Source organism: Equus caballus, chromosome 4 (assembly GCF_041296265.1).
Source record: "Equus caballus isolate H_3958 breed thoroughbred chromosome 4, TB-T2T, whole genome shotgun sequence".
In the NCBI taxonomy this organism is placed as follows: Eukaryota; Metazoa; Chordata; class Mammalia; order Perissodactyla; family Equidae; genus Equus; species Equus caballus.
In genome coordinates this window covers 91727232-91740480 of record NC_091687.1, presented here as the reverse complement: position 1 = coordinate 91740480, position 13249 = coordinate 91727232, and the positions used below count along the sequence as shown (strand labels likewise).

Here is a 13249-nt window from a genome sequence, read left to right as displayed (position 1 = left end):
CGACTTTATTTTTTGCAAGGGCTTTATAAATATTTTTAAAAGAATAAATAAAACTCAAAAAAGGTTCTCCTAAGCATCTTGAAATACTTCATTTTTCTTACTGTGTCAAATGATACACAAGAACTTTCCCTTATAACTTCCTATTAAATGGGAAGTTCCCATGTTCTCCAAGGAGAAATTCCCAACACACAAAGGACTGGCTACTAGAAAGACCAAGGTCATAACTCATTTCATGGCTTGAAAGCAGTTAACAAAAATGTAAGCAGCAGCACAGTAGAAGAGGGAGCAGGGCACACCATTGCAAACCGAAAAATGCAAGCACAGCCTGCAAACACCCAAACGCAAACAAAAAACAAAACCACCACCAGAAAGAGTCTAAATACCGTGCAGCCAGAAGAAAATCCATTTACAACCGCATTAGACCTCAGGCTAACAATTAACAATACTATCACGGGCATTAAATAACCTAAACAAAAAAGAACTCTATTTTTTAAAATAAAGAAATATATAAACAGATGCATAATAGTTCCAAAGCATTTCTAAGAGTTCTTAAGGAAAAGTTCCTGAAAAGGTACTATATGAGTAAAGGTACTTAACTGTTTAAGTACTCTGCAAAATTCTGCCAAATCCCAAAGACCATCAGAGCCAAGATAGCAAGTTCCCTTTTCTAACACAACTTTATATAGCACATCTGATTACCTTATTTTTCCTCTCTGAGCATACATAACACAAAATTTGACCCTTGAAAATTAATCTTTAAAGATATATTTAAAAATATGAAGCATTGATGGACTTCCACTTCTGGCCTGGACAGAATAAGAGGGACTGCCCTTACCCTCCCATCTGAAACAACTAACAAACAAACAAAACAGGTTTCAAAACCTTGGGCAGAGTAACGGAAAGGACAGATAGCTACACAGAGGACCCGGAGACCTACAGAGCGGTTTCCTTGAGTCTTCAACTGAGTATCATCAGCACCTGCTGGGAGGAAACTCCCCAGGGCCAGGAAAAGAACCACCTGAATGGATTAGCAGGAAGAATTATCTGAAATCACACGCAGCAGAGTGAAAATCTCATCACTCACAGTGCTTTGGTTGGAGTACTCAAAAAGATTTTGCCACAGTAGTGAGACAAAATCAGCCCTAATCTAAATGTTGCCCTGCTCCCACTTAGCAAAATTTAAAACAAGACCTGAAAGGACCGACGGCACTGTTTCCAAATAACCACATCCCAGAACAAAGCTCAAGAATATTTATAGGGAAACAAAGACATCCAATATCACTACCCAACAAAGTCAATTCACAATATCTAGCATCCAAACAGTACAAGGCACGTAAAGGAAGGGTGGGGGGACATCAGTCAACTGAAACTAACACAAAATGACACAGATGATCAAATTAGTAAATAAGAACATTAAAAGTTATTATACTTGTATTCCATATGTTTAAGAAGCTACGGGAAAGAATGAACATGTAAACAGAGACACTGAAGATACTTTAAAAAAAAAAAAAAAAGACCCAAATCAAACTTCTGGAGGTCAAAACTACAATCTAATAAAAATTACCTTACATGGGATTAGCAGCAGATTAGGAATTGCAGAAAAGATTAGTGAATTTGAAGACACAGCAATAAAAACAATACTAAAGAGAACACCAGGGCTGGCCCCGTGGCCGAGTGGTTAAGTTGGCACGCTCCACTGCAGGCAGCCCAGTGTTTTGTTAGTTCGAATCACTGCTCATCAAACCACGCTGAGGTGGCGTCCCACATGCCACAACTAGAAGGACCCACAACGAAGAATATACAACTATGTACTGGGGGGCTTTAGGGAGAAAAAGGAAAAAAATAAAATCTTTAAAAAAAAAAAAAAGAGAACACCAGACCAAAAAAAAATAAATAAACATCAACATTCAGTGAGCTGCGGGACAACGTGAAGCTGCCTAATATACGTAGAGATAAAACTGACCAACAATACGTAAGATTTACACATTGAAATCTACAAAAAAATACTGAGAGAAATTAAGGGAATTCATGAAGAGATATACCCCGTTCATGGATCAGAAGACTTAACATTGTTAACATGTTAAAATATCCCATATTAATCTGTACATTCAATGCAATCCCAACCAAAATCCCAGCAGGTTTTACTGTAGAAATTAACTAGCTAATTCTAATATTGATATGGAAATGCAAACGACCTAGAACAGCCAAAATAAGTTTGAAAAAGAGGAATAGAGTTGGAGAGCTTACACTCTGTCTTCAAGATTTATAAAAGCAGTAATCAAGACTATGTGGTATTGTCTTCAAGATAAAGAGATGAATGGAACAGACAGGAGAGTCAAGAAATAGACCCAGACTGGTCAACTGATTTTTGACAGGGATGCAAAAGAAATTCAGTGAAGAAAGGAAGGCCTTTTATTGACTCGTGTTGGAACAACAGGATATCCCTACACAAAAAAATGAACTGGAAAAAACTGACAGGGATGCTGGAAGTGCTCTCTATCCTGATGTGTGTAGTGGTTACTCAGGTAAAAAGTCATTGAGCCATATACTTAATATATGTGCACTTTATGTATGTATACCTCAAAACGGGAGATGAAGTTAGCTTATAGGTTAGCATATAAAGATCCCATATTTATTTAAAAATTATTTCTATCTATTCATCCATTTCATACAGTCATATACACAGAGAGAGAGAGAGAGACGTCTGAAATTAGGTTCACTTAACATCAATGATGGTAACTGATGGAGGATAAAGTTTGGAACAATTTATCTTGTTTCTTTCATCTTCACATTTTTCTGCATTTCCATCGTTTGAATTCTTTAAAATGACTGTGTACCATTTTTATAACAATACAGTGATTTTTAAAAACTGGAAGCAAAGTTATTAACAATGGTTAATTCTGGGTGAAGAGAATATGAGTAATTTATATTTCTTCTCTGTAATTGTCTATACTTTTTAATTCCCCCACTTAAAAAATATTTATATAACTACAAAGACTACATAGCGACATGAAAAAATGTTATGCTAAAAAAAACGTTAACTTTGTTATAATTACAACCATTAAATTTCTGTATGTACCTGGACAGGATCCACATGAAAACCATAAAAAGGAAACACTAGTATTTGGGGAAATTGTTGAACGTTTCTTTTTTATGGCTCTATTATTATTCTTTAACAAATTTGTGCAATATAGTTTTATAAAGGGAAACGGGAAATGTTGCAATGACGTGTGCATAGGAAGAGAACCACCACCATGGAATGCTGTTGAAGATCCTACATAAATCCAACAATGGAGAAAAGATAATCTTTTCAACAAATTGTGATGGAACAACTGGACATCATATGCAAGAAAAATGAATCCAGACACAGATCCTACACCCTTCACAAAAATTAACTCAAAATGGATAATAGATCTAAATATAAAACTCCCAGACATTAACATAGGAGAAAAATTTAGATGACAATGGGCATAGCAATAACTTTATAGATACACCACCAAAAACATGATCCATGAAAAAAATAATTGATAAGCTGGACTTCATTAAAATTAAAAACTTTTGCTCTGGGAAGACACTGTCAAGAGAACGAGAAGACAAGCCACAGACTGGGAAAAAATATTTGCAAAACACATATATCCAGATACATCTAACAGCACTGTCTAAACAACAGTGGAAGAAACACTCCCTCTTAATTGCACAGTAGAGGAAAGTTAATAAAGATAATCATCAAAAAACATCCGGCTTCTGGCAAGGGCATGGGAAAACAGGTACTCTGAGACACCATTTACGGGAATGTAAATTCTCATCTTTCTGGAGGACATTTTGGCTCTGTCAAGATACAGAATGTACTTATTCAGCTGTTCCACTGCCATTGCCATGAATTTAAACTATGACATACTCCCCAATGTACACGAATCCTCACAGCAACATATCTTTAACAGAAGATAAAAAGAAACAACTGAAGTGTGTGTTAAAAAAAAAAAAGGAGGGGGCACCAATTAATCAGATTACAGTGTATCCATAAGACAGAATGCTCCACAGCCACTCAAAAGAATGAGATAGATCAATATGTGCTGCTAGAAAAGACCTCCAAGATACAAAAGAAAAATAAATGAACAAAGATTCAAAAGTATACACAGTATGATCCCATTTGTTTAAAATATATATAATATATAATCTTTATTAATATCCCTTCGGTATACATAAATTCATAAACTATATTACATTAATATGTTAAAGAACATATATTCTTTTGTTTAAAGATTATACATTCACATTTACTTAAATACAGTCTGTTTTCCTCAAGGAACCACAAGACACTTAACAAGGGCTTCTTCCAGGAGGGAGGCGAACAGGAAGAGAAGTCTTCACTTCTATTTTGTTCCTCTTGAAATATTTTAATTTTCTAAATATGTAAATAATTTTAGAAAACTATGCATATAATTTTAGAAATCATACATAAAAAAATTTTTTATAGCAAAAAAGACTTGTGTTTAGAATTGCCAGTTGGACTCAGTTTAGATGATCCCAATTTTGTTGGCAACATCCAAAGCATCACAGTCAGGAGCCAGTCAAACATACACCTTCTCTGCATCAGGCCTGATCAGGGTGCTGACCTTGGCCACGTCAATGTCACAGAGCTTCTTTACAGCCTGTCTGTTCTGATGCTTGTTGGCCTTGACATCCACCATGAACACGAGTGTGCCATTGTCTTCTATCTTCTTCATGGCTGACTCAGTGGTCAGGGGAACTTGATGATGGTGTAGTGGTTAAGCTTGTTTCTCTGAGGGATGCTCTTCCGAGGACATTTGGGTTACCTTCAGAGCTGCAGTGTCTTGGGCCCTCAGAAGGTGGGTGATGTACGGATCTTCCTTTTGTTGTGGCTGTGGATGCATTTTAGCACAGCTGTCTTGGCCTTCAAAGCCTTTGCTTTGGCTCCAGCTTTGGGAGGGGCAGGGGCTTCCTTCTTTGCTTTCGGCGCCATCTTCATGAAAAGTATACACAATTTTTTAAAGGCAACAAGGGTTATTTAGGAAAAGAGATCATGGGCCCTTTGATTTGCTTGTTTATAGTCCTTCTGCCTTTAATCTAATAAATGTTTTATATTTTCTGTTTATATTTTATATGTTTCACACACACACATAAGCATATATATATTTAAATTTAGCTTCTTTATCTGACTCTCAAATTATCAAATAACTACCATCTTAATTCAGCTACACAAGGTTTCCTTGTGACAAAGAGACCATTCTGACAACTGGAATCAAACATTCTAGTCAAACTGGCAAGGAAATTTCTGATGGAAAATTAACATTATATCCTGGTTGCTATCCAGAAAACATTAAAATCAAGTTTCTAACCAGAGAAGCTTCAGATTCTGAAAAGAAGGAAATGAACATTTGAGTGCTTTCTCTATGCCAAACTGTGCTAGGCGCTTTTATATACTCTAATTTTCCCCAAAACCATAGCAGATCATATTATTCCATTTTACAAATGAGAAAGTAAGACACAGTGGTTTTAAGTAACTGGTCCAAGGTGATTTTACCTGGGTAATACAGAAGTTTCACCAACTATACTGCACCTCCCACCGAAGACTATGACCACACCTCTCTACAAGTAATGGCTTGAAAAAACGTAATCATATCACTCAACATTAAAACTATATGCCTCAAAGCCTTCAAGAAATTCCAATGTTAAAAATTACACAGGAGGTTAAAAACTAAGACATGGGTTCCCAAGATATTAATTCTGCATGTTTAGCCAGAAAAATGGAAATTATTTTGCCCTTTACATCCACACATACTGTTAGATGTCTCAGGACTTCTGGAAAGTTTATAAAGGGTTTAGTCTCCAGGCATTCTAGCAGTAATTTTCAAACAGTACTGCACCGCTAGTGCCAAGACTCCCCAGGGTACAAAGAGAGTTGGAAACCCTAAAAACCATTATGAGACAGGCTCAAATGAAAAGAGGAGGTGGTGCTGGAAACAACAGTAGCTGCCTAACACAACTGCCAGGACTCTGCTCCGAACAGAGTGACCACATTCCTTTCCTGCCACAAACTGCGTCACGGACCTCAAAGCTGTTTGTTCAAAGCTCTGATCAAAGCAGGGACCCCTTCAACAAAGCTTACTTTGAATTAAATACGAGGCTGACCAAATACTCTCTGAGGAAGGGGATTTCACAGGTGTCTACGATAAAGGATTTTCTAAGTTTTTGAAATTCCAACTTCTATGAAGACATGAAAGTTGATGAAAACGTGAGCCTTCAACTGCCTTCAAACCTCCTTGACATCTGTAACCAGAGTCTGTCTACAAAAGCTCTGCTCCGAGGTTTCAATAAGGTCTCCTCAAGACACAAAGTTTGTCTTCCCAATTAAACTGGCTATTAAAGGCCAACTTATAAAGAGAAGAGAGTCAACATTTAATTGGAAAGCAAATCGCCTATCAGTAAGTGGTAGACACATTTCCCAATTAAAAATCTGACAAGAACTCACAAAAATAAAATAGCATCTCCAAAATGCCATTCTGCTTATTTCCTGGTTAGAAAGGCTGCCTGCTCCAACTCCACACCAAACAAAAGGTTAGGGGGAGAAATCAATAGAAAAGTAGGAAAATGCCGTCTGTGTGTGCACAGGTGAAACTGTCCAAATTGTACATCAGCAGGTAATCAGCATTCTGTCCACCCAATTAGTTCCAATTAAAGGGCCAGTGGCAAGATAAAACGGAAAGCTATGATGAGCTGCAGCATCTGACAAACTCAGTCCCAAGCACTGTCTGTCTCCTCATCAAAGCCCCACCTCACAGCCTGAGGACCTCTTCTACAAAGCCCCAGGGGGCCATCCTTTCAAACATCTGAATGTTTTGAAAGATTTTTATTCAGTACTTTTTAAATAGTTAAGAATTTCATTTTTGAATCTCAAGGTTCTTAACCATCTACCAAATATAACACTCTCACTACAATTACACTATACAGTTGGCCCTCCATATCCACAGTTCTGCATTCGCGGATTCAACCAAGGAAGGAAAGGTCTAAGATGGTTGCATTTGTACTGAACATGTACACACTTTTTCTTCTTGTCATTATTACCTAAACAATAAAGTATAATAACTATTTACCTAGCATTTACATTGTATTAAGTATTATAAGTAACCTAGAGATGATTTAAAGTATATGGGAGGCTGTGCATGCATAGTTATATGCAAATACTACACCATTTTATATAAGGGACTTGAGCATCCCCAGATTTTTGGTATCCTCAGGGTCCTGGAACCGATCCCCTGCAGATACCAAGAAATGACTGTACTTTATCTTTAAACTATTTTGACTTTTAAATGCTTTAAAGTGATGGACTATCACACTAGCAAAATAAAGTCCTTATTTAACTGTTTAGTACCATAGCTGGAAAGAGTGACGGGATTGGGACATCCCAGTCTACATCTACTCTGTCCCTCTGTCAAACCCTCATCCACCTGAGGGGTTTTTTAATCCAGTGTGAAAAGATGATTGTAACAATAAATGCTCTTCTAACTAACAGGAATGGCATTAAAAAACATATATAAAGTGTTATGCTAATACATAATGTAGTATAGAAACGATATTTTTTATATATCTGAGCAAGAGAATTGAAGTTTAACATTCACTATTCAAAAAAGAACACCACCTGCTTGGTGATATAAAGCTAAACTAACCAAACTTTTCAGACCACAGTGGACTCTGTCACTAACAAGTAATTTATTTGTGACAAAATGATGGGTCCAAGGAAACATGAAAGAGAACTGGCATGTACCAGCTACATCTTCAGGAAGGCTCAGATTTTATACACACGAGCCTAAAATGGGTTTTCCTTTTTGAAGCTTGTTGCCAAAGCAATGAGGAAAGCTACAGTCTGAGAGAAAACTTGAAAAGAGGTTAAGGACAAGAGGAGGTAATCAAAGTATTATATGAGGAATTAAGAATCATGAATACAATGTTTCAAGAAGGGTAACACAAAGAATACAAATTGAACAGATAAAGCAGCAACTTCAAAATGACAGAGTAATTTACGAAAGAGAAATATACATTCCCCATTCTCTTTTTCTCCAGTTTTATTGAGATGCAATTGACATATTACATTGTATTCATTTAAGGTATACAGCATGATTTGATATTTGTATATATTGCAAAATGATTACAATTAGTTAACATCCGTTACCCCATATAGTTACATTTTTTTTCTTGTGATGAGAACTTTTAAGTTCTACTCTTAGCAACTGCCTTCCCCATTCTATTCTTCCCTGAAGTACTCTCTCCCACCCCAAACACCAAAGTAATGCTACCATCCCCCTCTCAATCACTGCCCCTGTTCAAGAAATTTAAACCACTGGGTATGTTCTAAAGCACATCAGGAGGGAAACAACGAGAGTGAGTTAGCAATACCCTTAATCCAACCCCAAAATTTTCCTGTGACTCAAATGTTGAAATACCCACAACATTACTCCAGCACCGACAACATCCAGTCTTAAGGCCATGTAACCATGAACCCCAATCTTTACTCAACTTGCCCAGGAAGCTAGGTCTGGACATTCCATTATACCATACTGGTAACAGATATAATAAAATAAAAGCGTTATTCAAGTGGTCTGAGGATCAAGGATAAAGAAGAAAAATGAAAAACACAATAATACACCACAGAAGTCACAGTAAAAAATGCCTAGGCCTAAATCATGGCAATAACATGAAGCTAACAGAGATGGGCATAAGAGATGGATGGATAACCACAAAATCGTATTTCACACCATCCAGCAGTAAGAGATTCCCCCTGAAGAATACAAAGGAACAGACGACCAAAGGCAATGTATGTTTCTGAATCAGAATCAGTAAAAACACTTTAATTTGGTTTTTATGCTGTTTTCAAATATGGGACATTTACAGTTAATTTAACAGGCATTTTAAAAAACTGACATACAGCATAAAAAGAGATGGGTAAAGCCTACAGAATCATAAGTACACAGCTGAGATGGCACATTTGTATTTAGCTGCTATCTTCCTTAATCTCCACTCCACTTTCACTGGAAGTAACCACTCCTCCGGGACTCCCATCACATTTCATCTCTCTCTTCCAGTCTTATGTCATAGTTTTTACTACATATTTTATCCCTCGAGTATAGTCTACTATAACATCATGTCTACTGTAACATCATGTCTGATTCATCTCTGCAAAACTCAGAGTATTCACTCATTTGTTCAACAAATACTAAGTATGCAGTAAGTGCCAGGCACCCTACTACAAATTGGCACTAAATATGGTCTGTTTGAATGAATGTTGACTATAAGGCAGAAAAAATAAACAAGTTCAAAACAGAATCCAAATAAATTCATGCATTACAGTTCCACGGGGGATTAAGATAGGAAGCTACAAATATTCTAGTTGGAGTTTTAGCATCATGAGAAACATCTACATTCCCTGTGTATTGTCACAGCAAGCACATGGGTCCATAATAGAGCAGCATTTCCTCCATATGGCCCACCAAGTATATCAAGTATTTCCATACAGAGAAGAATTATCCTCTTATTCCTAAAGAAGATTTGGTAATAATGATTTAATACACCATAATCTTAAACTAGAGGCCCCTAAATAACAGCCATGAGATGAGTCCTTATCAATTTATGAATGGTAGGCCGTTTTAAAGTTGGATCCATTCATTCATTCAAGTGCTTATTAACTACCAGTTATTGTTGGGCCTGGGTTTTAAAAAGATCATCAGGGCACTCCAGGAGCCCTTCAAGAAGTCAACCAAAAGTTTAGCGTAGGTGGGGAAAAAGAGTGAGGAAGGGGAGCTTTTTCTTCTACGAAAAATACCTGAGTTGAAATTCAAATGCCAACAACGTAAAAACGTGTCAAAATACATTTTATTTCAGGTTGTTTTTAGTCACTCCCTGTACCATCCTTAATGATGTTTCAGAGGGATCCTCGCCTTCAATTTATTTCACTTAAAAAAAAAAAACAGCCCGTAAAAGGTCCACTACGCATATTCTGGGAAAATAATATGCATAGAGGACAATACGAAATTTTTGTTTTAAGCAATAGACCAGGAGAGGAAGGCAGAACAAAAATCAAAAACATGTGTGCCTTCAAATCCACAGCCTTTCTGCCAGCTCACTATAGGCTCTTGTACAGCCGTTCATCACTTAACCACGAGGGATACAATCTGAGAAATGCGTCGTTGTGTGAACATCATAGTGTGTAGTTACAAACCTACATGGTATAGCCTACTACACACCTAGGCTGTATGGTACTAATCTTCTGGAACCACCCTCGTATACATATGCGGTCCATCGTGGACCAAAACGTTGTAGTTAGGCGACGCGCGACCGTATGTTAGGCTGTGTCCATGCACAGGTGGTTGGAGGTGTGGGAAGTGTGAGAACACACCCTGCAACTCGTTACAGGAGTCTCCGGACCTCAGGGCCTTAAACCCAGAAGTCCAGGAGACAAGCCGCCTTCCCCAGTGAGCACTGATGAAGGCGATCAACAAATAAATGGTGTATGAATAAAGGAACACACCTGGCTTTCTCTACCAAGCCCCCAACAGCGTGCTGTTAGGGTCCGGGGACCCTAAGGGAGAGCTCTGACCCTAAAGAAAAGACTGCGAGGCGGGGCTCCTCCCTCTAGCCCAAGCCCAGAGAAAAAGTGGCAACTGTGGGGGCCCTGGGGAGGAGCTGGGGGAAGGCAAGGAGGGAAGGGAAGGGTCGGCAGGGTGGAACCCAGCTAACCCTTTTCCCTTCCAAAGCGGAGGTCGAGCCGCTGCCCCCTGTCCCCTGACCCTGCCTCCTGCCTCCCTCACCTTATCACAGAGATGAGCAGCCCCGAGGGGTCTTTGCTTTTGCTGACTGTGCTTCTGTATTTCCCACCAGCTGCTTCTGCCGCCATCTTGGTACGGGGGCGGGGGAGAGAACCGGTAGGCCAGAAGGAACTTTAGCGAACGTAAACTCTAATTGACCTCGCTGCAGAGTCTACCAATGGGAGAAGAGAAGTTCAGAGGCACGGAACTGGATAATCCAATCGTTGGAGTGAGGAGGCGGGACGAAGGCAGCAAGTTTCGAGGCCCGACAGGCGCTCTGAGCACTCTGGGAATTGTAGTTTTCCTTCCGCTGTTCTTGGGCGCGCAGGAAACTAAACTAGTGGCAACTTCGTGAAGTTTCATAACGAGTGTCGTATTTATGTTTATTCTCATCTTGGAGTTTTTTTTCAGTTTCCATGTTATTAGGATTTTATCAGTTTTTTTAATCAAATTTATCTGATGATGCCAAAATGTACATGTGGGGATTTGTATTTAAGGGGGCGGGGGGCGACCAGGGGACAGGTCTATGCTTAAGGTGTATGTGCAAAGTTTTTACTTTAAACACAATGGTAAAACAAAATCCAATAAAATGCGAAAATGAATAGACACAGACGTGCTTTGCTTTAGTATTCTCTAAAAATGTTTCTGCCTTCGTTTTGTGTGTGAGTTCAATTATATTCCAGTGTCTGTATTTCCAGATAATCCTAAAAAACATACGCGCAGGAACACAAAAGAATGTTGATAAAGATCAAATAACAAAAATGACCAGATTGCAGATTACTTTTCTTCCCACGGTAAGTAAAACATGGGTAGTAATGTACGTTTGTGCTTTATTAATATTTTTATTGGTAAGTTTACATATTTCCTACATTTGACTCTACTGGCTTAGTTGTTAATTCGGAAGATGAAAGATTATAATGAGCATGTATGGAAGGTGGGTAAATCAAGGAACAAGAAGAAAAATAAATATTGCAAAGGCGGGATGGAGGTGGCCTGTTTAGTAACAGTAAAGGTTTTAAAGAACTTCACAGACAAATAGAAAGCAAACTCAGAGGTCCTGCAGTTGTGAAGCAGCAAACAGAACACATCAACTACTTTTAGTAAGCAGATATGAAGCTGGTATAGTAAGCTGATTTTTAAAACTCAGTTGGAAATTTATATATATATATATATAAAGTGTTTATATATATATATATAAAGTGTTTATAGGCTCTAGCTCAATCATTGCAGTCCTAGGAACTTTGTTTCTAAAGAAATAGAGATATGGAAGAAATAGTGAAATTTTTGAAGCAACATAGAAGTATTAAAGAAATGATAGCACATCTATATAAGGACATAACATATAGCCACTAGAAATCATAATATTAGTGGCTTTTAATGAAAAGAAGACTTTAATTGTATAAGTGCAAAAAGCAAGCTATAAAATTAAATGTCATAGATATAGAGAGAGAGAAGTGGGCCTAGTGGCTAAGAATGCAAGCAGGAGGGAAAAAACACATGATCATCCCAGTTGCTGCCAAAAAAAGCTTTTGACAAAATGCAACACCTTTTTCAGGATGAAACACTCAGAAAATTGGAAATAGAAGGTACCTTTTTCGACATGATAAAGGATATTTATTTAAAACCCACAGCTAACTTCATATTCAATGGTGAAAAACTGAAAGCTTTCCAGCTATAATCAGGCACAACACAAGGACGGCCACTCTTGCCACTTCTATTCAACAAAGTACTGGAAATTCTAGCCAGAGCAATTAGGCAAGAAAGGGATAAAAAGTATCCAAACTGGAAAGGAAGAAGTAGCCAATGTGATTTTAAATATGGAAATCCTAAAGAATTTTTTTAAAAATTAGAGCTAATAAATGAATTCAGCAGGGTTGCAGGATACAATAGCAAGACAAAAAAATCAGCAGTGTTTTTATACACTATCAATGAACAATCTAGAAATGAAATTAAAACAATTCCATTTACAATAGCATCAAAAAGAATAAAATACTTAGGAATAAATTTAACCAAGGAAGTGAAAGACATACACTGAAAACTACAAAACATTGCTGAAAAAAAATTAAAGATTTAAATAAATGGAAAAACCTGTGTTTGCAGATGGGGAAAGTTAATATTGTTAAGATGTCAATAACAAATTCAATGCAATCCTAAAGCTATCTACAAATCTAATGCAATCTCTATGAAAATTCCAATGACCTTTCTTGCAGAATTGGAAAAACTGATCCTAAAATTCATATGGAATTGCAAGAAGCCCCAAATAGCCAAAACAATCTTGAAAAACAACAAATTTGGAGAACTCAGACTTCCTGATTTCAAAACTTACTAAAAACGCTACAGTAATCAAAAGTGTAGTACTTGCATAAAGATGAACACATAGATAAATGGACTATAATTGAGAGTCCAGAAATAAACCCATACATCTATGA

General features: G+C 37.5%; 1 protein-coding gene and 1 pseudogene across 6 annotated transcripts in view; both read right to left on the bottom strand.

The window, feature by feature from the left end:
- Nucleotides 1-10982, bottom strand: part of EXOC4 (exocyst complex component 4) — a 738285-nt gene extending 727303 nt beyond the window's left edge. For all 6 annotated transcript variants that reach the window (XR_011438236.1, XM_023640178.2, XM_005609413.4 and 3 more), the window contains exon 1: nucleotides 10824-10982. Coding sequence is in view for 5 of the 6 variants with exons in the window: in XM_023640178.2 (XP_023495946.2) it covers nucleotides 10824-10909 (86 nt within the window). In the remaining variant the exon portion in view is untranslated. The remainder of the gene's footprint in view (nucleotides 1-10823) is intronic.
- Nucleotides 4380-5127, bottom strand: LOC138923912 (large ribosomal subunit protein uL23 pseudogene; annotated as a pseudogene).
- Nucleotides 10983-13249: the final 2267 nt, after the last annotated feature.